The sequence below is a fragment of the Scyliorhinus torazame genome, chromosome 1, assembly GCF_047496885.1.
Source record: "Scyliorhinus torazame isolate Kashiwa2021f chromosome 1, sScyTor2.1, whole genome shotgun sequence".
NCBI classification, from domain to species: Eukaryota; Metazoa; Chordata; class Chondrichthyes; order Carcharhiniformes; family Scyliorhinidae; genus Scyliorhinus; species Scyliorhinus torazame.
Genome location: NC_092707.1, coordinates 119,031,078 through 119,058,156, shown reverse-complemented (window position 1 = coordinate 119,058,156; position 27,079 = coordinate 119,031,078). Strand labels below are relative to the sequence as shown.

Here is a 27,079-nt window from a genome sequence, read left to right as displayed (position 1 = left end):
TTTGACCAAGCATTTGGTGATCTGCCTTAACATGTCTTTGGAGCACTTGGGACTGTTTGAATGTGCCACATAAACCCCTGTTGCTGTTACAGATGAGACCTTTCCTCAGAACTACACACAATACCGAAGAGAAACAAGGTGCAGGCAGTTGCATGAAATAGTTAAATGGGCATTTTAACACATCACTCTTATTGAAAAATACCAGACTTGGGCTGGTATTTTCCACTCTCGCTAGTGTTGGGCGGGTTCGGCGGCGGGAACAGAAAATATTGCAAGAAGACCAAAGTTGTGTTTTACATCATTCATGCTGTGATCGTCCCCTCCCCGCGTCAATGGTGGGCACGCATCCTGCCATTCAACATCAGGAACTTCATTATAATACAATTGCATCTCATTATCGGGCCCATATGCCAGAGTTATATGTCCCCCCCCATCAAATAATCGATCCACGGCAGGGTGACATTAGAACAGAGCTAATCATGACTGGCTTCAAAAGGCCTGCATCTGGCGAGCACCTCTCTGAGGTCAAACACGGACAAGGAAACCTCCTACTGATTACCACGTACTGTCCCTCCTCAACTGATGAATCAGTACTCACTTAAATAACACTTGGAAGCAGCACTGAGGTTGGGAAAATTGATCTCTTTGATCTGGAGGTCGAATGTTGGAGCCAATATGTCGAAAGACTTTGATACTTCTTCACTGCCAATGAAATGATGGCAGAAGAGAAACAATAAGTAATATTACTCACTGAGGCCCACAACATACAACTTTGTATCGCTCCACGGTAGCACAGTGGTGAGCACAGTTGCTTCACAGCTCCAGGGTCCCAGTTTCGATTACTGGCTTAGGTCACTGTCTGTGCGGAGTCTGCACATCCTCCCCGTGTGTGCGTGGGTTTCCTCCGGGTGCTCCGGTTTCCTCCCACAGTCCAAAGATGTGCGGGTTAGGTGGAATGGCCAGGGGCGGACCTACTATGAAACTAATGAAGCTTAAGCTTCAGGGCCCCTAATCCCGGAGGGGCCCCAGAAGCGACTTTAGTCCACATTGCTTAAAATTTTTGAGTCTACTGTATGAGAAAGGGTTTGTAAAAGATAATAATATTATTAATATAGTGTAATTCAATACAAAATAATAGTTAAAATAAAAATTTTAAGGTTATTAAAGTATCATGTAGGCTAACCGTAAACGAAAAAACGTTCAAATTAAGGATGTTTCATTCTAAATATATTTAATATAAAATAATTATAAATAATTTAAAACACTATTAACATTTATGACAGAAATACCAAAAGGGAGCCGTTGAAAAGGCAATCACAATGCTAATGTGAATTTTCAACATAATAGCACTCGTAATAGCGATCTAGACAAGAATATTTTTCAATAAATTGTTCATAAGGGTACAATATTTTAATTACCCCTACTCAAAAATAAATGTTATATTTAGAAAAGTAAGGTAAGCAATAAAGGTGAAATAGTGTTAGATTAGCCTAAGCCTATTGTTTTTATGAAGAGGTGAACGGAAGGTAGGCTATGACCACATAGCCTTGGCTAATACTATATTACAAGTATTTATGAAAAAGTAATAAAAGGGTGAATTTGTGTTAAATTACAGGTGTTTATTATGAAAAGTGTTCAAATAATGGTAAATGTACTCAGAACTCTGGAGAATCAAGAAGGCAGCATGGAACATAAAAGGGCAATGTTGTGTTGGATAACAAGAAAGTCAAATAAAAATACTGTGGATCAGCAAAGTGAAGAACAGATATGAAAAACCATACAGTACTATTTTGAAGTACTGAAAAGAGTTGTAGCTGTTATAAAGTTTTTAAGTGAAAGAAGTTTGGCATTTAGAGGTCATGAGGAGAAGTGGGGCTCACCAAATAAAGGAAACTTCATGGGGGCCATTGAACTTATTGCAGAGTTCGACCCATTTTTACATGAACATCTCGAGAAATGTAAAAATGAAAAAGTAAATGCTACTTACCTATCCAAACCCGTGTATGAAGAATTGATAGAAATCATGGGAAAACATGTGCAAGATGAAATTGTGAATCAAATCAACAACCTAGACACCAAATACTACTCTATTATTGTTGACTCTACGCCTGACCTGACACATGTTGACCAGCTGGTAATTGTGGTTCGATACTGCTATAATGGAAAACTCTGTGAGAGATTTTTAACATTTTTACCGATAGAAAACCATGCATCCACGACCTTGTTCAACAAAATACAAGAAGTCCTGGGTGAACATAAGCTTTCACTTGAAAATATCCATGGTCAGTCCTACGATAATGCATCTAACATGAAGGGCTCGGAGAAAGGGCTGCAAGCACTCTTTAAAAACATTAACAGGTACGCAGACTATGTACCATGTGCAGCCCATTCACTTAACCTTGTTGGAGAAAAGGCAGTGTCTACTGTCTCTGAAGTTGTTGACTATTTTGACATTTTGCCGGAGCTATATGTTTTCTTTTCTGGATTTCCACAAAGATGGGGGATTTTAAACACACAGGGCAATCTACATTTTTCTCTAAAGAGGTTAAGTGTAACTAGATGGTCTGCACACTATGAAGCAGTCCGGGCAATTAAAAATGGATATATGGGTATTTTACAAACTCTCAAACATATTTTTGAAGACTCAGAAGAGAAGTCTGAATGTAAACGAGATGCAAAGAATTTATACCACAAGTTGGTAAAGTTGGAATATGCTATTTTAACAGTCGTTTGGGAAGAATTGCTGTAGCGTTTCAACAAAACAAGTAAGAAACTCCAAACCCTTGGTTTTGATGTATTTGAAGGTTATCTTCTGCTATCATCTTTATTTTCATTTGTTAAAGGACTCAGAGAAAATTCAGCCGATAGGATTGTACACTATGAATCAGAAGCAAAAGGTTTGTGTGACGATATCACCTCAAGTTATTCTGATGCTTCCAAACGCATTGTTACAAGGACATTTTCAGATGGAACAAGTGGTATTGCTTCTTTGAGAGGAGCTGACAAATTTAGGATAGAAGTTCTATATCAACTCTATGACTGCTTGATAATCCAGTTACGCAAGAGGATTGACCCATATGAGCAGATTGCGAAAAGGTTCAAGTTCCTCTCAGAATTGGTGAACAATTCTGAATTTGATGAGGACAGTATTAAACTTATAATATCGTATTACAAAGATGATATTGACCACAAATTAGTAAACGAGTGTTATCAGTTCAAAGAATATTTGCACCTGAGGAAATCCCAGTACACAGAAGAAAACACGCCATCTAAAATGCAATGCGCAGAAGTTCTTCAGCTTATTTGTGAGCAACACCTAATTGAAGTGTTCCCCAATATTACTGCTGCGCTTCAGCTGTACTTGACAATGCCTATCACGAGCTGTGAAGCAGAAAGGAATTTTTCAAAGCTATCCTTTACAAAGAACAAATTTCAGTCTACCATGACTGAAGAGCGCTTAAATTCTTTATGCATATTGCCTCTAGAAAATGACATTGCAAGGAAGCTCTCCTATGACAAAACTGTACGTGAATATATTGCTAGAATAAACAGAAAAAAGAGCATTTTGTAAAATGTGCTTCATGTAGTTTGTATTCTCATAGGTATCTAAAATGAAAGATTATATTGACTGTGGTCTTTTCTATGTTTTATTTCATCATTCTGTGATGCATCATGCATGTATATAACATTTCCCTAATTTTCATCTCCCCATAACTCAAAAACTATAAGGCATAGGAAATGTTTATTCACACCAGTGACTTTGACATGTGAGATAATCCAGTACAGCAATTTTAATCAAAATCTGAGATGTAGTGGTTAAATTTTTTTTAAATTTGTGCTGATCTGTCATGGAACAACCCCATTGAAGAAGATAACAGTGGTTACCCAGACCTCGTTGCTGGTTGCGAAGGGGCCCCCATAACGGTTCAAGCTTCAGGGCCCCAAAAATGTAGGTCCGCCACTGGGAATGGCCATGATGAATTGGTCTTAGTGTCCAAAAAGGTTGGGTGGGGCTTAAGTAGGGTGCTCTTTCTAACAGCCAGTGCCGACTCGATGGGCCGAATGGCCTCCTTCTGCACTGTAAATTCTATGATTCTATGAACCTTGTGTGAAGTGAAACATCTCCAGAGACTCCAGATTCCAAGTCCTTTGATCAATTGGTGCAATTAGTGAGGGACCATTATAATCCCTGACCCTCCATCATTATGTAGAGATACAAGTTTCATACAGCCATCAGAGGTCTGGGTAAATTGGTTTCCGCTTTTGTAGCCAGACTTCGACAAGTGTCTGAATATTGTGAATTTGGTACTTCTCTCAGCAACATGCTACGTGACTGGTGGATCTGTGGAATTAATAACGTAAATATTCAGATGAAGTTGCTGGCAGAAATCAAGATATCCTTAGACAAGGTGGTTGAGTTGGCTCAAACAACTGAAGGTGTTGAGCAAGGCGCTTTAGAATTGCCAAGCATGCAGAGCGAGGTGAACCAGTTATGGTGGGAAGCGGTGACCATTCGAGGTTCCCGAGGTGAGGGAGCAACAGTCCCTGAGAAGAAGAAAAAGGACAGGCAGTCACAAAAGGTTAGAAATTTGTTACCATTGTAGGGGAGAACACTCCAAGAACAGATGCAGGTACAAAGAATTCAGATGCAATGAGAAAGACCATTTGCAAGCCAGGTGCAGAGGCAGAGAGTCTTTTTCAAGTTCCCCCCAAAAACAACAGCAACTCCAGTCAACAAGCTTGAGGAAGACACTGAAGCAACAGCAAAAATATACAATGTAAATGTGGTGAGATTAAGATAAACACCTCCCATTGAGATTGTCGTCAGTGGCCATCCACTCAAAATGGAGGTTGATATGGGGCAGCTGCCCCAGTAGTGGGTGAGCAGATGATTTTTATTCAGATATTTTATTCCAAATGTAAACAACAACAGCAAAACAACAGCCCAACAAAACAAAGTTGACAGTTTGTACATTTTTCACCTTTTAATCCCTTCTCTCCCCCAGCGACAAACAGCTCCTCAAATATCGTCAGGAACGGCCTCCACTGTACATCAAAGCCCTCATGCCAGTCTCCCAGCTAAGCCGCAACCTCCGCTAGCATATCTGACCTTCAATTCAAAAGAATCTGTTGCCAGGCAATCATAGAGTCAAAGGACATGACATCGGCCCCCTTTACCCCCCAGCAGCTCTGAACCCTCAAAGATTGCCACCATGGGGTCTGGCTTCACCTCGGTCCCCACTATTCTGGATAGGGTCTGAGGTACCCTCAATAACGACGCTTAGAGTGTAAACGGTAAAGAAGGCTTTATTAGACTAAGAACTATGCTAGAGCTGAGACATGTGCTGACTGCTGCACAGCCCATGAGGCAGCCGTTTATATATGGCTCACAGATGGGTGGAGCCAGAGGCGGAGTCCCCAGGGTTCCAAGCCCGGTCTTAAAAGGGACATCACCTTACATGATGATAAGGCAGTAACCGTTCATCACATTCACCCCTGTTTAAAAAGAGTCCGGCGGGGGTGAAATGCCATTATAGGTCCATCCGTCTCAGTGGCCGGATCGTCCTCATCGACCTCCTCAATTCGGGCGGTGGTGCGGCGGGCACGGACGTCCCAGTTGAGGGCACATCCGGGAGCACAGTGGTCGGAGCTTCGGTCCGGGTCGGGGCAGGGGGACTAGGCAGGGCCGGGGGTAGCGGTGCCTGCGCCGGTGCTGGCGGGGTGTGCAAAGGGGGGGTGCGTGGTAGGTGCTCACTAACGGGGGTAGGGCCGGAAGGGGGTGTGTTGTAGGGGGCGCCGGGTCCTGCAGGGGAGCGGCGCGGGAAGGGGCGTCTGTGGTGGGGGATCCAGCGGGTGCCAGATCCCGGAGGGAAACCGTATCTTGCCTGCCGTCGTGGGTACTCAACATAGGCGTAACTGGGGTTGGCGTGGAGCTGTCGGACCTTTTCGACCAGGGGGTCTGTTTTATGGCTCCTCGCGTGCTTCCAGAGAAGAACAGGTCCCGGAGGCATCAGCCAAGGTGGAAGCGAGACCCCGGAGGTAGACTTCCTGGGGAAGACAAACAATCGGTTGTGAGGGGTCTCATTCGTGGCCGTGCAGAGGAGTGGCCTAATGGAGTTCAGGGCATCGGGTAGGACCTCCTGCCAGCAGGTGGTTGGGAGACTTCTCGACCGCAGGGCCAGAAGGACAGCCTTCCACACTGTCGTGTTCTCCCTCTCCACCTGCCCGTTTCCCCGCGGGTTATAACTGGTCGTTCTGCTCGAGGCAATGCCTTTGCGCAGTTCATCGCTCATGAACGATGTACCCCGGTCGCTGTGGATATACGCGGGGAAACCGAACAGGGTGAAGATGCTGTGCAGTGCCTTAATCACAGTGGCTGAGGTCATGTCGGGGCAGGGAATGGCGAATGGGAAATGAGAGAACTCATCGATCACAGTGAGGAAATAGGCATAACGATTGGTGGACGGGAGGGGCCCCTTGAAGTCCCGCTCAGTTGCTCAAAGGGACCCGAGGCCTTCATGAGCCGAACCTTGTCTGGCCAGTAGAAGTGCGGTTTGCACTCCGCACAGTGTTGGCAGGCCCTGACCATGGCCTTGACCTCCTTGGTTGAGTAAGGTAGGTTGCGGGACTTGATAAAATGGACGAGCCGGGTAACCCCCGGGTGGCAGAGGTCATTGTGGATGGCTTGCAGGCGGTCCTCCTGAGCGTTGGCGCATGTGCCGCGGGACAGGGCATCTGGGGGCTCGTTGAGCTCCCCTGGACGATACTTGATATCGTACGTATAGGTGGAGAGTTCGATCCTCCACCTCAAAGTTTTATCGTTTTTTATTTTGCCCCGTTGCGTGTCATCGAACATATAGGCAACTGACCGTTGGTCGGTGACGAGGGTAAACCTCCTACCAGCGAGGTAGTGTCTCCAGCGCCGCACAGCCTCCACAATGGCTTGTGCCTCCTTTTCGACTGCAGTGTCGAACCTCGGAGGCGGTGAGGGTTCGGGAGAAGAACGCTACTGGTCTGCCTTCCTGATTGAGGGTAGCAGCCAGGGCGATGTCTGATGCATCGCTCTCTACCTGGAAAGGGATGGTTTCGTCCACCCCGTGCATAGCGGCCTTGATGATGTCGGCCTTGATGCGGTTGAAGGCCAATTGAGCCTCAGCTGAGAGGGGAAAAGTGGTGGTCTTTATGAGTGGGCGGGTTTTGTCCGCATACTTGGGGACCCACTGGGTGTAATAAGAGAAAAACCCCAAGCACCATTTGAGGGCCTTGAGGCTGCGGGGGAGAGGTAGTTCCTTAAGGGGGCGCATGCGGTCGGGGTCGGGACCTAGGACCCCGTCTTCCACGACATAGCCGAGGATGGCTAGCCAGGTGGTGTGGAAATCGCATTTGTCCTCGTTATAGGTCAGGTTAAGGGCTCGGGCGGTCTGGAGGAACTTTTCGAGGTTAGCGTCATGGTCCTACTGGTCATGGCCGCAGATGGTGACATTGTCCAAGTACGGGTATGTAGCCCGCAAACCGTACTGGTCCACCATTTGGTCCATCGCCCTTTGAAAGATGGAGACCCTATTTGTGACACCGAGGGGGACCCTGAGGAAGTGGAAGAGCTGGCCGGCTGCTTTGAACGCAGTATAGGGGCGGTCTTTTGGTCGGATGGGGAGCTGGTGGTAGGCGGATTTGAGGTTGACCGTGGAAAAGACTCGGTATTGGGCGATCCGATTTACCATTTCCGCGATGCGAGGAAGGGGGTACGCATCAAGCTGCGTGAATCGGTTTATGGTCTGGCTATAATCCACGACCATCCGTTTCTTCTCCCCAGATCGGACTACCACCACTTGCGCTCTCCAAGGGCTGTTGCTAGCCTCGATGACCCCCTCTCCCAGTAAGTTCTGGACCTCTGACTTGATAAAAACCATACCTTGGGCACTGTAGCGCCGGCTCCTGGTGGCGACGGGCTTATAGTCAGGAGTGAGGTTCGCGAATAGCGAGGGGGGTGCGAATTTCAGTGTTGCAAGGCAGCATACCGTGAGGGGGGTCAAGGGTCTGCCGAACTTCAGTGTCAGGCTTCGGTGGCTGAACTGGAAATCCAGTCCGAGCAGCAGGGGGGTCACAGAGGTGAGGGAGGATATAAAATTTGAAACGGGTGTATTTGGCACCCTGGATCGAGAGATCCGCGATACAGTACCCTTTGATTTGTACCGAGTGGGACCCGGATGCGAGGGCTATGGTTTGGGATGCGGGATGGGTGCGTAGGGAGCAGCGCCTTACCGTTTCAGGGTGGATAAAGCTCTCCGTGCTCCCGGAGTCAAAGAGGCATGCAGTGTCGCGCCCGTTGACCTGGACCTGCATCATAGAATTCTGCAGGTGTTTTGGCCGAGTTTGGTCGAGGGTGATCGCACCCACGCACGGGTAGTCGGAGTCCTCAGCTGAGTCGGACTCGTAAAATGGCCGCCGCCGTCGGTCGCATGTGTCGGGTCGAGAAGATGGCCGCCGACCAGATGGCCACTCCCATGATTTGCACGAGGCTGATGACGCGTCAGAAGGGGGCGTGTCGGGTCGGTGCACAGCAGCATTGCGAGGCCTGCGGGCCTGATTTTCGGGCCGGCTGTTCTTTGTTTTTCTGGTCCCTGGGTCTGGCCAGGCAGACCCTCGCAAAATACCCTTTCTTCCCGCAGTCGCTGCAGATCGCAAAGCGGGCTGGGCAGCATGGGCGTGGGTGCTGGCCCTGCCTGCAGAAGTAGCACGGTGTGCCCCCATGGTGAGCGGGTCGCTGCGTGGCGCAGGCCTGTAATACGGCTGAGTCTGAGGAAGTCCGGGGGGGGGCACGTAGAGTCTGCAGGGGTATGTACACATGTTATGTCGGGCCACGTCCAGCGAGGAGGCGAGCGTTAGCGTGTCCTGGAGGTCTTTTGCCCCGTTTTCTAGCAGCCGCTGCCGGATGTAGGTCGAGCGGATGCCGGACACGAAAGCGTCTCTGATATGCAGGTTCATATGGACTTCCCCTGTCACATCCTGATGGTCACAGTCCCTGGCAAGCACGGTGAGTTTCTTGACGAATTCGTCTAGCGATTGCCCCGAGCGCTGCCGGCAGGTAGAGAGCAGATGCCTGGCGTGTACCTCGTTGATGGGTTTGACAAACCGCTTGCGGAGTAACTCGACCGCCTCTTCATAAGTCGTCGCCTTTTCGAGAGTGGCGGAGATTCTGTGACTCACCCAGGCGTGGAGTAGACGCAGCTTGCGTGGCCCCAGGATGGGAGTCTCTGCGGAGTCCAGGTAGGCCTCGAAGCACTGCAGCCAGTATTTAAAAAGTTCCTTCGCCTCCGGTGTCCGTGCTTCCAGATTGAGCTTCTCTGGTTTTAGGCCTGCATCCATCCTGAATCTAGTTTAGTCTAATAAATTGAGGTACCCTCAATAACGACGCTTAGAGTGTAAACGGTAAAGAAGGCTTTATTAGACTAAGAACTATGCTAGAGCTGAGACATGGGCTGACTGCTGCACAGCCTATGAGGCAGCCCTTTATATATGGCTCGCAGATGGGCAGAGCCAGAGGCGGAGTCCCCAGGGTTCCAAGCCCGGTCTTAAAGGGGACATCACCTTACATGATGATAAGGCAGTAACCGTTCATCAAAGGGTCCCAAACACCTCCCTCCAAGAACATATCCCTGACCTGCTGAACATATCCCTGACAGTGGCATCAGCACCAACATTTGATCCAATCTAAAGTGCCTCCTCAGCTGATTCCAAATCTTAATGGTCGACTCCACCACCCGATTCCTCGTATACTTCCTTGGAGCCAACGGCAACGGGGACGTCATCAGGGCCCTCAAATTTGAGTCCTTACAGGACTCCTCCTCCAACCTAATCCACTCCGACCCCTTCCCCCCTCACCAATACCTCACCTTCTCCACATTCGATGCCTAATTGTAGTGCAGCAGGTTCAGCACCTCCAACCCCCCTCTCTGCCTCTGCCTTTGTAGCAGAGCCCTCTTCACCCTCGGTACCTTCCCCATCCACGCAAATTGCGAGATCTTCCGGTAAAAGGCTTTAGGAAGAAACATTGGATTGGATTTGTTTATTGTCACATGTACCGAGGTACAGTGAAAAGTATTTTTCTGCGAGCAGCTCAACAGATCATTAAGTACATGAAAAGAAAAGGAAATTTAAAAAAAATACATAATAGGGCAACACAAGGTGCACAATGTAACTAGATAACATCGGCATCGGGTGAAGCATACACGGGTGTAATGTTAATGAGGTCAGTCCAGAAGAGGGTCGTTTAGGAATCTGGTAACAGTGGGGAAGAAGCTGTTTTTGAGTCTGTTCTTGCGTTTTCTCAGAGTTTTGTATCTCCTGCCCGATGGGAGAAGTTGGAAGAGTGGGTAAGCCGGGTGGGAGGGGTCTTTGATCATGCTGCCCGCTTTCCCCAGGCAGCGGGAGGTGTAGATGGAGTCAATGGATGGGAGGCCGGTTTGCGTGATGGACTGGCTGTGTTCATGACTCTCTGAAGTTTCTTGCGGTCTTGGGCCGAGCAGTTGCCATACCAGGCTGTGATGCAGCCAGGTAGGTTGCTTTCTATAGTGCATCTGTAAAGTTGGTAAGAGTTAATGTGGACATGCCGAATTTCCTTAGTTTCCTGAGGAAGTATAGGCGCTGTAGTGCTGTCCTGGTGGTAGCGTCGACGTGGGTGGACCAGGACAGATTTTTGGAGATGTGTATCCCTAGGAATTTGAAACTGCTAACCATCTCCACCTCAGCCACGTAGATGCTGACAGTGGTGTGTACAGTACTTTGCTTTCTGAAGTCAGTGACCAGCTCTTTAGTTTTGCTGGCATTGAGGGATAGATTGTTGTCACTGCACCACTCCACTAGGTTCTCAATCTCCCTCCTGTATTCTAACTCGTTGTTATTCGAGATCCGGCACATGATGGTCGTATCGTCAGCAAACTTGTAGATGGAGTTGGAACCAAATTTTGCCACGCAGACGTGTGTGTACAAGGAGTATAGTAGGGGGCTAAGTACGCAGCCTTGCAGGTCCCCTGTACTGAGTGCTATTGTGGAGGAGGTGTTGTTGTTTATTCTTACTGATTGTGGTCTGTGGGTTAGAACAGGCCACAGACCTGTTCTAACTCAAACTCGGGGACACGACCCGCGGGTGGGTCGCGGGCGGGTGTCGGGAGGGTCACGGAGCCGTCCGTCGCGGCGCTCCCGATCACGCAAATCTGTGCGCAACAGCCGCAGCAGCCGGGTGTTAATAACGGCGGCTGCAAGCGATTTCAAAATGGCCACGAACATATAAAAAAATGCACCCGCACTGCGCATGCGTGCCAGATCATCGGTGCGCATGTGCAAAACTATGTGCATGCGCGCCGATGATCGGGTATGCATGCGTAGTGTGGCCTTTTTTTAAAAAACGGTCGCAGCTTTTTGTTTTACAAATTCGGGGGGGGGGGTTTATTCATTTATTTTATTCATTTAATTTTTTTTTTTACAAGTTCGGGGGGGTTTATTTGATAAAATTTTACAGGAAATAAAAGCAGAACTTTGGACAGGAGACTCCATACTTTCCGACACCGGAAGGCTTCCCCTTCATCCAACTGGTTCCATTGGAGGAGCGTGTACGAGGGCCAAAGGGACCCAAAACCATTTCCTCCATTTTTGTCCGCAGCAAACAAGGTACGAGAAAATGGTGGGTCGCGCAGGTCGGCCGGCCCGGGTCGCGAAGGTCGGCCGACGTGGGTCGTAAAGGTCGGCTAGGTTGGATCCCGAAGGTTGGCCGGTTGGTAAAAATGGGTCTCTGGAAAAAAAGTTTGAAGAACACTGGGTTAGAAAGTCGAGGATCCAGTTGCAGAGTGAGGAGCCAAGTCCTAGGTTTTGGAGCTGTAATATGAACTAGGCTGGGATTATGGTATTGAAGGCGGAGCTGTAGTCAATAAGTAGGAGTCTGATGTAGGAGTTCTTCTTGTCGAGATGCTCTAGGGATGAGTGTAGGGCCCGGGTGATGGCTTCTGCTCTGGATCGGTTGGGGCTTTATGCGAATTGCAGTGGATCAAGGCGTTCTGGAAGTATATAGGTGATACGCTTCATGACTAACCTCTCGAAGCACTTCATTACGACTGAAGTCAGGACCACCAGGATGTAGTCATTGAGGCACGTTGCCTGGTTTTTCTTTGGCACCGGTATGATGGTGGTCTTCTTGAAGCAGGTGGGGCCCTCGGAACGGAGTAGGGACAGGTTAAAGATGTCCGCGAAAGCATCTGCCAGCTGGTCCGCGCAGGCTCTTCGTGCACAACCAGGGATCCTGTCCGGACCCGTCGCCTTCCGAGGGTTCACTTTCAGAAATCGGGAGAGACTGATCAACAAACAGAAACCTTGGCAGCACATTCATCTTCACCACTTGCACGCTCTTCACCAACTTCAAGTGCAACATCAAGATCCCCCATGATCTCTTCTACTAACCCCGTCAAGTACCACCTATGCAATGTGGCCCATTCATGTGTTACCTGAATCTCCAGATACCGAAGCCACTCCCTTGCCACCTTGAATGGTAGTGCCCCCAGGTTTCCCCCCGCCCCGCCACATTCACTGGAAATACCTTTCTTTTCCCTAGGTTCAATTTATAACCCGTAAAGGGCCTAATCTCTCCAACAAACCCATATTTTTGGCCAAACTCTTCAACGGGGAGCAGATGTTTAAGTATCTGGAGGGAGGGCTGCAGCCTGCAAATCTCAGCAGTCCATCGGCCACCTTAGCCACCTATACTGGAGAGGCACTGAAGATATTGGGGATGGCATTCATGACAGTATCGTACCAACAGCAGTCAGCCCAGTTACCACTAATCATGGTGGAAGGACAGAGGCCAAGCCACATGGGGTGTGATTGGCTGAAGAAAATTAAAGTGAATTGGTTAGATATATTCAGTATCACAAATAGATCTTCTTTGGAAATACTATGTGGTCTTCCAGAGGGCGTGTGAAGGCATCTGTGGCGAGCCAGAAGAAACACCATATTATTTTTGTGCCAGACTCTACACCAGAAAATAGAGGTGGAGTTGAAGTATCTGGAGGACCTGGGGGTAATTACTCCAGTACAGTTTTCAGAATGGGCAGCACCCATCGTCCCAGTGTTGAAGCCTGACCTCACGGCCCGAATCTGTAGTGATTATAAGATGATGATGAACAGGGCGGCTAAGATAGATAAATACCCTGTACCTATGATTTCTGTGCTAAGTTGGCTGGGGGTCTTAAATACATCAAGTTAAATTTAAGTCATGCGTACCAGCAGTTTGAGCTGGAAAAGGAGTCGAGAAAGTTTGTTACTATAAATACTCACAAATCCTTGTTCCAAGACACAAGATTACCTTTTGATATCTTGTCAGCCTGTGCTCTATTTCAGCGCAGAATGGAGAGACAATTGCCGCGAATTCTGAAGATTGTTGTGTATCTGGACGTCACCCTAGTGACAGGGGTGACACCAGAGGAACACAAAGCAAATTTGGAAGAAGTCCTGAAGAGGTTTAAAGAAGCCGATATTTCTTTAAAGCAGGAAAAGTACGCATTTCAGACTGATGAAGTCATGGATTTAGGTTTCAGAGTTGATGGAAAGAGGTTACACCCACTTGAAGATAAAATAAAGGCAATTAAAGGGGTTCCAGAACCAAAGAATGCATTGGAATCAATGATGGTCAATTCTAGGAATGGTCAATTATTACAGCCGCTTTTTTCCCAACCTGTCAACCATTGTGACACCCCTGCATCAACTGCTAAAAAAGCACCAGCGTTGGAATTAGGAGAAGACCCAGAGGAAGTCTTTTGATCAGGTCAAGCAGGCCGTGCAGTCATCAACCTTACTGGTCCATTTCAACTTAGATAAACCCATTGTGGTTATTCGCAACGCATCTCCGTATGGCATTGGTGCAATACTTGCACACAACATGAAAGATGGGGTGGAGGGACCTGTTGCCTTTACCTCCTGAACACTGTCAGATGCTGAAAGGAAATATTCCCAGATCGATAAAGAAAGTCTGGCCCTCACTTATGCCGTATAAAATTTCATTAATATGTTTACGGTTGACATTTTACAATCATCTCAGACCACAAATCCTTGCAAAAATAAACCCATCCCACTGATAGCTTCATTGTGCAAAGATGGGCACTGCTCTTGGCGGCATATTCATGTACCTTTCAGCATAGATCAGGAACCCAGATATCAAATGCAGATGCTTTGAGCAGACTTGCATTATCAAAAACAATTGCTGAACCTCCCACTCCACAGGAAATCAACCTAGCTCTAAATTTTATTGATATCTTATCTGTTTCATCCGGCCACATTAAGGTGTGAACTAACAGAGAGCCAGTATTGTCAAGAGTCAAGAGAACGGTTCTTATGGGCTGGCACTTTGAGAAGTCAGAACAGATCAATATGCAACTTACAGTTGAAATCACTTGCCAAGACGGGGTTCTCCTTTGGGGTTGCAGAGTACACAGTGGTCACCCAGGGCAATCTAAAATGAAGGTACTGGCCAGGAGTTACGTGTGGTTGCTGGAAATTGACAAGGACATCGAAAGTATGGTCAATGAATGAACTGGGCAGCACGTTAGCACAAATGGATAGCACTGTGGCTTCACAGCGTCAGGGTCCCAGGTTCGATTCCCCGCTAGGTCACTGTCTGTGCGGAGTCTGCACGTTCTCCCCGTGCCTGCGTAGATTTCCTCCGGGTGCTCCGGTTTCCTCCCAGTCCAGCGACGTGCAGGTTAGGTGGATTGGCCATGATAAATTGCCCTTAGTGACCAAAAGAAGGTTATGGAGTATTATTGGGTTATGGGGATAGGGTGGAAGTGAGGGCTTAAGTGGGTCAGTGCAGACCAGATAGGCCCAATGGCCTCCTTCTGCACTGTATGTTCTATGTTTTTGTGAAGTGCAATGGGATTCAGCACGTAAGGACAGCCCCCTAATGCCCTGCATCAACCGGGCTGCCTGAAAGAGCTGTCCAAACTTTCAAAGCATCAATGAAAAGACAAGTTCTTAGGCCATTACTGCTTCCTTGGTACAATACAACCCACATACCACCACTTATCCCGGCTGAGTTGTTAATGGGCCAGCGTATCAGATCCTGGCTTGACCTTATTTTTCCAAATTTGCTTTATAGAAACGCCACCACGATACAGCTGAGAAGGACAGGTTGTTTCAAGCAGACATTTAGTGTATATGAGGAACTTTGGTGGAGGACCGGAATAGTTTCCCGGAGGAGACTGGGCCAGTATCCTATGCCATAGACTGACAGGGCCGTCAGGCTAGAAAGCACATTGACCACCTGAGGGGGAAAGAATCCGACATCGCTGAAAAGGGACAGGTGGACCCAATCCTGGTTACCATAAATCACTTGCCGAGGTGGTGGTGTTAGAACCAAAGTTTTCTCAAGGGCCACCGAGGGAGCTAATGTGGTGGTCAGGACAACCCTGTTTTGAACTCTACAGATCTGTCTGCCGTTGCTGGAGACTCAGATGCTCCTAATCTGGAAGAGCCCGTGGCAGAGTTGAGACATTCAGCAAGAGTTAGGAAGTCGCCTAATCGATTTACTTTATGAACTTTGTTTTGACCTCCTTTACTGTAATCCTTTTGTACGTATATAAATATAAGAGTTTTCTGTTTCTGTTTTCCAAGGATCTGTAAGGGAACTTAAGGGGGGAGCATTGTGGTAATGTGGCCCCTTTAAAGGATAATATTTCATGGGCCCCTTATGGCGACACAGCGCGCAAAGATAAGCCTATCAGCAATTTAAGCGCAATCCTGGCTATTGGGGCTTGGCCAGAGTTGACCCAGGAGTAGTGGGAGCAAGACCTGTGCATTTGTTGTACTGTCCAGTGTATATAGTTGCTTTAGTTCAATAAACCTCTTCAGTGTTTCAACACATCCTGATTGATTGCCTCGCAATACAACACATCTGTCCAGTATTGGTAGGAGTGACCACTGCACAGTCCCATCTTCACACTGAAGATATCCTCCATCATGTTGTATGGCACTACCACCATGCTAAATGGGATAGAATAAAAGGGAGTCACTTTAGAACAGAGATGAGGAGAAATTTCTTCAGCCAGAGAGTGGTGGGTCTGTGGAATTCATTGCCACAGAGGGCGGTGGAGGCCGGGACGTTGAGTGTCTTTAAGACAGAAGTTGATAAATTCTTGATTTCTCGAGGAATTAAGGGCTATGGAGAGAGAGCGGGTAAATGGAGTTGAAATCAGCCATGATTGAATGGTGGAGTGGACTCGATGGGCCGAATGGCCTTACTTCCGCTCCTATGTCTTATGGTCTTATGGACTTCAAACAGATCTAGCAACTCAAGACTGGGCATCCAGGAGGTGCTGTGGGCCATCAGCAGCAGCAGAATTGTACTCAACCACAGTCTGTAACCTCATGGCCTGGCAGAGTTCCCACTCTACCACTACGATCAAGCCAGGGGATCAACTCTGGTTCAATGAAAAGTGCAGTACCAGGCATACTGAAAAATGAGGTGTCAACCTGATGAAGCTACAACACAGGTCTAGTAAAGTAAAGTCCCCATGGTCCCCTTTCCCTTTTGAGGGGGAGAGCTGACTGGTGGTGAGTTAACCTGAGGGTCACCACATTTCAGATGAGAGGTAAGGTTGAGAAGGCGGAGACTTCATGAATAACCTCAGCTGGTATGGGTATTGAACCCAGGCTGCTGGCCTCGCTCTGCATCACAATGCCAGCTGTCCAGCCAACTGAGCTAAACTGGCCCCCAACACAAACTATTTGCATACCTAACAGCAGAATCAACAAGTAATAGACAAAGCTAAGCAATTCCACAACCAACGGATCAGATCTAAGCTCTGCAATCCTTCCATATCTAACCATGAATGTAGGTGGACAATTAAACAACTTACAGGAGGAGTAGGCTCTACAAATATCCCCATCTTGAATGATAGAAGAGCCCAGCACATATATGCAGAAGACAAGGCGCATTCGCAACAATCTTCAGCCAAAGGTGCCGGGTGAATGATCCAGCTTTGCCTCCTCCGGAAGTTCCCAGCATCACAGATGTCAGTCTTCAGCCAATACGATTCACTCCACATGGTATCAAGAAATGGCTGAAGGCACTGGATACTGCAAAGGCTATGGGTCCTAACAACATTCTGACAGTAATACTGAAGACTTGTGCTCCAGAACTTGCCGTGACCCTTGCCATGCTGTTCCAGTATAGCTACAACACCTACCCGGCAATGTGGAAAATTGCCCAGATTGTTCTGTACACATGAAACAGGACAAATCCAACCCAGCCAATTAACGCCCTATCAGTCTACTCTCCATCATCAGTAAAGTGATGGAAGGAGTTAGCAACAGAGCTATCAAGCGGGAGCTGGGTTGGTTTATGGAGAGGATGGGTATAGTGGATCCATGACGCTTTCAGAACCCAGGGGGAAGGGAGTAGTCCTTCTTTTCACACGTCTATAAGGTGTATTCGAGGATTGATTACTTTGTACTGAGCCGGGAGATTTTGGTTGGGGTGGAGGGGGCAGAGTATGCGGGGATAGTTATCTCGGACCTGGCGTCCCAATGGCTGGAGATTCGGTTTAGATTGGGACGAAAGCAGAGGCCGGGGTGGAGGTTTAATTCGGGGTTGTTGGTGGGTGGATGAAGGTTTTTGTGATAGCGTGCGAGCGACAATTAAGGAGTGTGTGGAGTTGAATCAGAATGGGGAGGTGTCGGCGGCCATTTTTTGGGAAGCACTGAAGGCAGTGGTCCGGGGGGGAAATTATTTTGTTTAAGGCTCGTGCGGATAGGGAAAGGAAGGAGGAACATGACCATCTAGTGAGCAAGATAGTGGAGGTGGACAGGGAGTATTCGTGAGTGCCCATCGCGGAGGGATTGGGTGGGGGGGGGGGGGGAGAGAGAAAAGTTGCAGGGGCAGCTAGATAGGTCGACAATAGGGAGGGCAGTGGGGTAAATGTATAGGGCAAGAGACGTACAATATGAGCATAGGGAGAAGGTGAGCCCCATGCTGGCACTCCAGCTATGGGGGCCAGGCCGTGTCTAGGGAAATATTGAAGATACGGATTGGTGCCGGAGGCGGGGAAGATAAACGAGGTATTTCATGAGCACTACCAGGGACTGTACGAAACAGATCTGGGGGGAGAGGAAGGGAACATGAGGCAATTTCTGGACGAGCTGGAGTTTCCCCTGTTGGAGGAAGCAAAGAGGCAGGTGTTGGAGGAGCCTCTGACAGAGGTGCTGGATAGGATCAGGGCTATGAAGTCGGGGAAGGCCCCTGGGCCGGATGGATATCGACAGAATTTTATAAGGAATTTGCGACGGACCTGGCACCACACCTGTCGGTGGTGTTCAATGAAGCGCTGGGGAAGGGGGAGTTGCCGGAGACGATGACGCAGGCAGTAATCACGCTAAGCCCGAAAAAGGGGAAGGACCCGGTGGAATGTGGGTCGTATAGGCCCATATCACTATTGAACACGGATGTGAAAGTATTGGTTAAGTTGTTGGCGGGGAGGATGGAGGATTGTGTCCTGGGGGTGGTTGCAAAAGGTCAAACAGGCTTTGGGAAGTGCACGCAGCTCGTTAATAATATGTTGAATGTAGTGATGAATCCATCAGGGGCTCTGGTACCATAGCTGCTGATGTCCATGTACGCGGAGAAGGCATTTGATGGGGTGGAGTGGCGGTACTTGTTTGAGGTTTTGGGAAGGTTTGGGTTTGGGCTGAGATTTGTGGCATGGGTGCGGTTGCTGTATGTGGCACCAAAAGCGAGTGTGAGGATGAATAATATGAGTTTGCAGAGCTCTGACTTACACAGGGTATGAGGTAGGGATGCCAGCTTTCACCGTTGCTGTTTGCGCTGGCCATAGAACCATTGGCAATGGCTTTTATGGGGTCGGCGGAGTGGCAGGGGATTATGAGGGGACAGAGGGAGCATCGGGTGTCCCTCTATGCCGATGACCTGCATATGTTGCTGCATATTTCGGATCTGCTGGAGAATATGGGCCTGCTAGGGAGGTTTGGAGGGTTCTCAGGATATAAGCTGAATGTAGGGAAAAGCAAGATTTTCCCAGTGAATGAGCTGGGATAGCTGGCTAATTTAGGGGGGAAAGCCATTTATGGCAACAAGGGATAGGTTTCGGTATTTGTGCGAGAATCATGGGTTTGGACCAGGGGGATGGATAGTGTATGCAGGAGGTGGAGGGAAATCAGGCTGGTCAAGGTAAGGGATCTGTATTTGGAGGAAGGGTGTGCCAGTCTGGAGGAGGTAAGGGAGAGAGTAGAGCTGCCGAAGGGGAGTCAGTTCAGCTATCTGCAGGGACTTTGCGCAAAAGGTCTGGAAGGGGTTCCCTGGGTTGCCGGGATACACCCTGCTGGAGCGACTGCTGTGAGAGTTGTGGACGGGGGCCAGCAAGCCACACGCACATGTTTTGGGATTGTGAAAAATTGGAAAGATTCTGGCCGGGAGTGTTCACGGTCTTAGCCAGGGTAGTGGAGGAGGAGGTGGACCTGGACCCTTTGGTGGCGATATTTGGGAATTCAGAGAAGCCGGAGCTCATGGAGAGGAGGAAGGTCAATGTCGTGGCCTTCTCCTCTCTGATTGCACGGTGACGTATTTTGCTGGAGTGGCGGTCAGCATCGCCACCGGGGTAGCAGCTTGGTTGGGTGACCTGTATATCTTTCCGTGGTTGGAGAAGATAAAGTATGAGTTAAGGGGCTCCGCAGAGGGGGTTGAGAAAAGGTGGGGGATATTTGTGACCGTGCTTGAGGAGCTGTTTGTCGCAGGGGCGGGTGGTGAAAAAGGGGAAACAATTTGTACAGACTGTATAGTATAGTTGGTTGCGGAGAAGTATGTTTCCCAGGGTGTTTATTTGCTGTAACCTGTTTTGATACATGTTTGCAATAAAATACAATTTAAAAAAAAGAGCTGTCAAGCAGCATTTACTCAGCAATGACCTGCTCAGCTTGGTTCCGCCAGGGTCATTCAGTTTTTGACCTCATTCCAAACTTAGTTTAAACATGGACAAAAGAGCCAAATGCCAGATGTGAGTTAAGAGTGACTGCCCATGACATCAAAACTGCATTTCATCAACTGTGTCATCAAGAAGCCCAAGCAAAACTGGAGTCAAATGGAATCAGGGGGAAACCCTCCACTGGTTGGAGTCACACCTGGCACAAAGGAGGGTGGTACCTTATAAAAGGACAAAGGAGGGTGGTTGTGGTGGTTGGAGATCAATCACCTCAGTTCCAGGTCATCATTGCAGGTATTCCCCAGGGTAGCGTCCACGGTCCAACCATCTTCAACTGCTTCATCAATGACCATTGGCAGTATACACCCTCTGTGATAAGACTCCTGCCATGGGGAATCAGAAGTTGCCCATAGCCACTGCATTTCAGGCGGATAATGATTTGCAGTGGGGACAGTGCACAGATCCTCACAAAGCTTATGTGAATGTCTGTGGTGATGCAGAGGGGGAGAGTTTCACTTCTCCTGATCTAATGTCATTTTTTGAGAGCTGTACCCTGGAGGTTCAGTGTCACTAGAGGCTGAGGTAGATGGGATGGGACGGGGCAGCCGCAGCTCAAAGGTGCAGAGAGCACACATTGACAATGACTGTGTATTGTGGGAGACATCCTCATCCTCTACGAGATAATAATCTTTATTTTTATTATTGTCACACGTAGGCTTACATTAGCACTGCTATGAAGTTACTGTGAAAAGTCACTATTCACCACATTCCGGCACCTGTTCGGGTATACAGAGGGAGAATTTAGAACATCCAAATTACCTAACAGCATGGGCGTCATTCTCCGACCGCCCGGCGGGTCGGAGAATGGCCGTTGGCCGCCGTGAATCCCGCCCCCGCCGAAGTCTCCGGTACCGGAGATTGGGCGGGGGCGGGAATCGGGCCGCGCCGGTTGGCGGGACCCCCCGCTCAATTCTCCGGCCCGGATGGGCCGAAGTCCCGCCCAGAAATTGCCTGTCCCGCCGGCGTAAATAAAAGCTGGTATTTACCGGCGGGACCAGGCGGCGTGGGCAGGCTCTGGGGTCCTGGGGGGGGCGCGGGGCGATCTGACCCCGGGGGGTGCCCCCACGGTGGCCTGGCCCGCGATCAGGGCCCACCGATTCGCGGGCGGGCCTGTGCCGTGGGGGCACTCTTTCCCTTCCGCCTCCGCCACGGCCTCCACCATGGCGGAGGAGGAAGAGACTCTCCCCACTGCGCATGCGCGGGAAACTGTCGGCGGCCGCTGACGCTCCCGCGCATGCGCCGCATTTCCGCGCCAGCTGGCGGGGCACCAAACGCCATTTCCGCCAGCTGGCGGGGCAACAAACGCCATTTCCGCCAGCTGGCGGGGCGGAAATCCCTCCGGCGCCGGCCTAGCCCCTCAATGTTGGGGCTCGGCCCCCAAAGATGCGGAGCATTCCGCACCTGTGGGCCTACACGATGCCCGTCTGATTGGCGCCAGTCGGCGGACATCGCGCCGTTGGGGGAGAATTTCGCCCATAGTCTTTCAGGGTTGGTGGGAGGAAACCGGAGGACCTGGAGGAAACCCACGCAGACACGGGGAGAACATGCAGACTCTGCACACAGACAGTGACCCAAGCCAGGAATCGAACTTAGGACTGCATGACTAATGTGCTCAATCACCGTAAAGCTTTACCACCAATGTGCTGGGAAAGGGATTACCACTTCCACAACGGAATTCTATAAACTCACCCTCTTAAAATAACTGACTGCTTTTTGTTGTTGGTGCCTTTCTGGTATTTATTTATTGTGATTTAAATGGGAATTGATAAGGGGGTTGCTCGCGTGTTGAACTATGAAAATTGCACCGCTGTGACCATTTCCAAGATGCCTTGTCGCTGTGGAGGGCTCCCGGTCACATGACCGACCATGGACAGACGCCGCCTCCGGGCGTTGCTGATTGGCTGGACTGGGAAACAGGCTCCACCCCCTCGCCCGCTGTTGATTGGCTAAGGCTGGTCTGAGTGACAGTCGGGGTGTTGGAAGGAGCGATGCGGCTGTGGATTGTTGCGTTGCTCAGCTGCAGCTCAGGTAGTCGCCCTCAAACCACCCCCAATATTCCTTAATGGGTGGCCGCTAACTTCATCAACGGAAGAAATGGTGTGCCTGTCCATCTCTGAATACTATCCCTGTCTGAAACACGATGGCCCGAGTGGCCTCCCTCTGTGATTCGTTATTGGTGGGTGAATGGAAAACGCTCCCCCTCCCCCCAAAGAGAACAAGAGGCGTGGTCAGAAACAGAAAGGGAAATCCGTTCAAGGATATCTTTTAATTCACAGCTCTGTTCCTGTCAGTCCAGGCTGTTTTGAATGTCTGGTTTAAGGACAATTCATTCATCAACCTTAGAGTCGTAGCTGTTTACAGCCTGAAAATAGGCCCTTTGGCCCAGCTTGTCCATGCCGCCCAGTTTCTATCACTAAGCTTGTCCTACTTGCCCACATTTGGCCCATATCCCTCTATACCCACCCTGCCCATGTAACTGTCTAACTGCTTTTTAAAGGAAAAAATTGTACCCGCCTCTACCACTGCCTCTGGCAGCCCGTTCCAGATGCTCACCACCCCTCTGTGAAATTTAAACCTTGTGATGCAATGCTGACTCTTGCCCAAATGCCTCCATTCCAGTTGGGCCAAGAACATGGAGGGTTGAAACAGTTGAGATTCTTCCCACTTGATTCCAGATAATTCCTGAACATGTAGGTGATGCTGGATGACAAGCTTATTAGTGCTGTGTACCATATAGGATGGCAAGATAAACACGACTAGCAAATGTGAGCATTCCTAAATCTCAGGCCTGCCAACTTATACCCACGCTGTCTCAAATTTAGTTTGTGATATGTGGGCCTCATTGGATTTGTGGCGCGGTCAATTTTTCAATAATTTCTCAATAATTTGGTTTGGAGTTTCTTAAATCCGGTGATGTCGCGATGTGAATCATCCCCCCTTGTGGTCGGATTACCTTTTGGCAAATCTGCATATTCGAGCGGGACAGCTGGTCTCACTCTAATATGCACTCCCATGATCTACACGAGGTGATGGGATCCAACCTCCTCGCCTCGGAGATCTCAGGCGAGTGCCATTCAGTGCTGGTCTCCACAAACAGGGACCAAATGGAATGCTACTTATGGGGGTCTCCCTGGGGATCGGAGGCCCTCAGGTGCTTGACCTCTGGGTTCAATGGCACTGCCAGCCTAGCCTGTGGGAAGTGCCACCTGGGTGCCAGCCTGGCACTGCCAAGGTGCACAGGTAGCACTGCCAGCTGGCAGGAGCACTGACAGTGTCAAGGTGCCAAGTTGGCATTTTTCCTGTGACGGGGATTGGGCCCGGGGGTGCCCTGTGTGGTGCAGGGGGGGCCTGAAGACCCCCTTTTGGTGGGTTAGGGCTTTGCGGAGGTTCAGAGGTCACATCGGGGGTTGGGAGGGGGGGTGGTGGTAGGGGTTTGAGAGATCGGAATGCCATTTTTAAATGGCAAGCTTAAAAACGCTCCGGTGAGCGTAGCTCCTCAATGCAGAAAACGGGACTAAGTGAGGCCTCGTCGGGGAGTTTCCCGCTGAGTCCCAAATCTACCCGAATGGGAACAGAATCCCGTTCGATAGTGTAGAGTTTCTCATTGCTCCAAGCGCTGGGAAACACGCAGCTAAATGCACTTGTCAGGAACTCTGTTCCCATTTGGGGAGATCGTGCCCAAGATATATGAAGGGAATTTTATTTCTGTGTTCACCTAGGTTGGATTAAACATTCAAATGAATCCCAAAATCAAAATTATTTATTTGTCTGATTGAAGTAGCAAATATAGTGATCACAATGGTAAATGTTGTGCGTAGATAAATTCATAACTGAGCTATTTGTTTTATGTAGTGGCGAATGTCAAACCTTTGCGTGTTCCTACATTTCCGAACATTTATCATATTTCAGGTATGGCACATGGTTTTCTTTTAAATATGTTTTACGAAAAGGGAACGTAATATGAATGAGCAAACATTGGATACATATTAATCCATCTCTGCAGAACCTTTTACAAAAAGCTTTTGTGGGTGAGAAGTAATAAAAAAACAGTTGGAAAATATGCAGTCTGCACCAAAACTGGCAGCATAATCATGACACTGTTCTGTGTAACCACCCAAATCAGCACAGTATAATTCACTGCTTTTCATGGGAGCCCTGCTTTACACTATTAAGTGCAATATAAACCCTTTTTCTCACAGATCCAAGAATAAGATGGATGTGAAATGAACTTTTATTTTGATAAACAATTTTATTAAGACATTTTGGCACAATAAACAACAATAATATAAAACAGTGTGCAAAAAACAATCATTATAATGCAAGAAACCCAGCTCCCCTCCCACAAGGACCAGCCTAACTACCCCATCTAACCTACGTTACCCTAACCCCCCCTCCCTTCCTGCTGACAATTAATTTTCCGCGAAGAAGTCGATAAATGGTTGCCACCTCCGGGCGAACCCTGACAGTGACCCTCTCAAAGCAAACTTAATCTTCTCCATACCAAGAAAGCTTGCCATATCTGATAGCCAGGCCTCCAACTTCAGAGATTTTGAGTCCATCCATGCCAGCAGAATTCGTCACCGGGCTACCAGGGAAGCAAAGGCCAAAATGTCAGCCTCTCTCTCCACCTGGACTCCCGGGTCCTCCGAAACCCCCAAAATAGCCACCTCTGGACTCATCACCACCCCTGTTTTCAGTACCCGGGACATAACATCTGCGAACCCCTGCCAGTACCCCCTGAATTTTTGACATGCTCAAAACATGTGGACGTGGTCCGCAGGTCCTCCCGAACATCTGGCGCACCTGTCCTCCAATCTGAAAAATTTACTCATCCGGGCCACTGTCATGTAGGCCCGGTGGACGACCTTGAATTGAATCAGGCTGAGCCTGGCGCAGGTTGTGGTCATGTTTACCTTGCTCAACGCCTCCACCCATAAGCCCTCTTCTATCTCCCCTCCAAGCTCCTCTTCCCACTTAAGCTTCAGCTCCTCGGTTTTTGACTCCTCTGCTCCCATAAGTTCTTTATATATATATCCGAGACCCTCCCCTCCCCCACCCATCCACTGGACACTACCCTGTCATGGATCCCCCTGTGTGGCAGGCGTGGGAAGGACGGAATCTGTCTGCGTAGAAAGTCCCGCACCTGCAGGTACCTGAACTCATTCCCTCTCGCCAGCCCATATTTCTCCTCTAACGCCTTCATGCTCGTGAAGCTCCCTTCCAAGAACAAATCCCCCATCTTCTCAATCCCAGCCCTCCGCCATGCTCGGAACCCACCGTCCATATTCCCCGGGGCAAATCGATGATTGTCGCAAATTGGGGACCAAACCGATGCTCCCATTCCCCCCACATGCCTTCTCCATTGGCCCCAGATCCACAAAGTCGCCACCACTATGGGGCTGGTGGAGTACCGTGCCAGCGGGAGCGGCAGGGGCGCCGTAACCAGGGCTGCCAAACTGGTCCCCCTGCACGAAGCCGCCTCCATCCGCCCCCAAACCGACCCCGCTCCTACCATCCACTTCTTTATCATAGCTATGTTGGCCGCCCAGTAATAATTACTGAAGTTTGGCTGCGCCAGCCCCCCTTCCCCTCGGTCCCTCTTCACCCGCGGAGATTTTCCCGCCCACACAAATCCCATAATCATTTTATTAACCTTCATGATAAAGGACCGCGGAATGAAAATGGGGAGACACTGGAAAACAAACAGGAATCGCGAGAGAATCGTCATTTTAACCGTCTGCACTCTCCCCGCTAGTGTCAGTGGGAGCACATCCCACCTCCAGAACTCAGCCCTCATTTGCTCCACCAACCGAGACAAGTTCAACTTGTGCAGACGGCCCCAGTCCTGCGCCACCTGTATCCCTAAGTATCTAAAACTGTTCCCCACTAACCTGAACGGCAGCTCCCTCAACCTACCCTCCTGGCCCCTCGCCTGGACTACAAACAACTCACTCTTTGCCATGTTCAGTTTGTACCCCGAGAACCAGCCGAATTTCTTCAGGATTCCCATGCTTTCATCCATCCCAGCCACTGGATCCATGATGTATAAGAGCAGGTCGTCGGCGTACAATGAAACTCTGTGTTCCATCCCCCTCCTTACCAGCCCCTTCCAGCCCCTAGAAGCTCTTAGGGCAATTGCCAGCAGCTCTATTGCTAACGCAAACAGCAGTGGGGAAAGGGGCCTTGTCCCACGGTACAGTCTGAAATAGTCAGATGTCGTCCTGTTCGTCCTCACACTCGCTTCCGGAGCCTGGTACAGCAGTCTGACCCAGTCGATAAAGCCCTGCCCGAACCCAAAACGCCCCAGCACCTCCCATAGATAGTCCCACTCAACCCGGTCAAAAGCCTTCTCAGCATCCATTGCCACAACTACCTCTACCTCCTTAGTCTCCGCGGGCATCATAATCACATTCAGCAGCCTTCTTAGGTTGGCCACCAGCTGCCTGCCCTTGATGAACCCGGTTTGATCTTCCATAATGACGTCTGGCACACAGCCGCCAAGAGCTTGGCTAGAATTTTAGCATCTACGTTGAGTAGAGAGATCGGCCTATAGGACCCACATGCCTCCGGATCTTTGTCCCGTTTCAGTATCAGGGAGATGGTGGCCTGTGACATTGTCGGGGGTAACACCCCTCTGTCTCTTGCCTCATTAAAAACCCTAGCCAGCACCGGCCCCACTATCTCAGAGAACGTTTTGTCAAACTCCACCGGATACCCATCCGGCCCCGGGGCTTTACCCGATTGCATGGCCCTCAAGCTCACCAATATTTCGTTCTGATCGAGGCCCCCAACCCATCTACCAATCCCCTGCCCACTTTTGGGTAGGTCAGTTCATCAAGAAAGTGTCTCATCCCCTCCCGCCGCGGGTGGGGGGGCGGGGGGAGTTCCGAGGAGTAAAGCTTGCTGTAGAAGTCCCTGAACACCTTGTTCAGCCCCGCCGAATCCCCTACCAAGGTTCCCCCCCATCGACTACCTTCCCGATTTCCCTGACCGCTTCCCTCTTCCTCAGTTGCTGTGCCAGCATTCTACTGGCTTTCTCCCCATGC

The 27,079-nt window shown here is 49.3% G+C and overlaps 1 protein-coding gene across 1 annotated transcript in view; it reads left to right on the top strand.

The window, feature by feature from the left end:
- Window positions 1-21,982: 21,982 nt before the first annotated feature.
- LOC140411413 (uncharacterized) overlaps window positions 21,983-27,079 on the top strand; it is a 222,753-nt gene continuing 217,656 nt past the window's right edge. Inside the window, exons 1-2 of the mRNA XM_072500525.1 lie at window positions 21,983-22,061; window positions 23,886-23,942. Coding sequence (XP_072356626.1) covers window positions 22,022-22,061; window positions 23,886-23,942 — 97 coding nt within the window. The 5' untranslated portion in view covers window positions 21,983-22,021. The remainder of the gene's footprint in view (window positions 22,062-23,885; window positions 23,943-27,079) is intronic.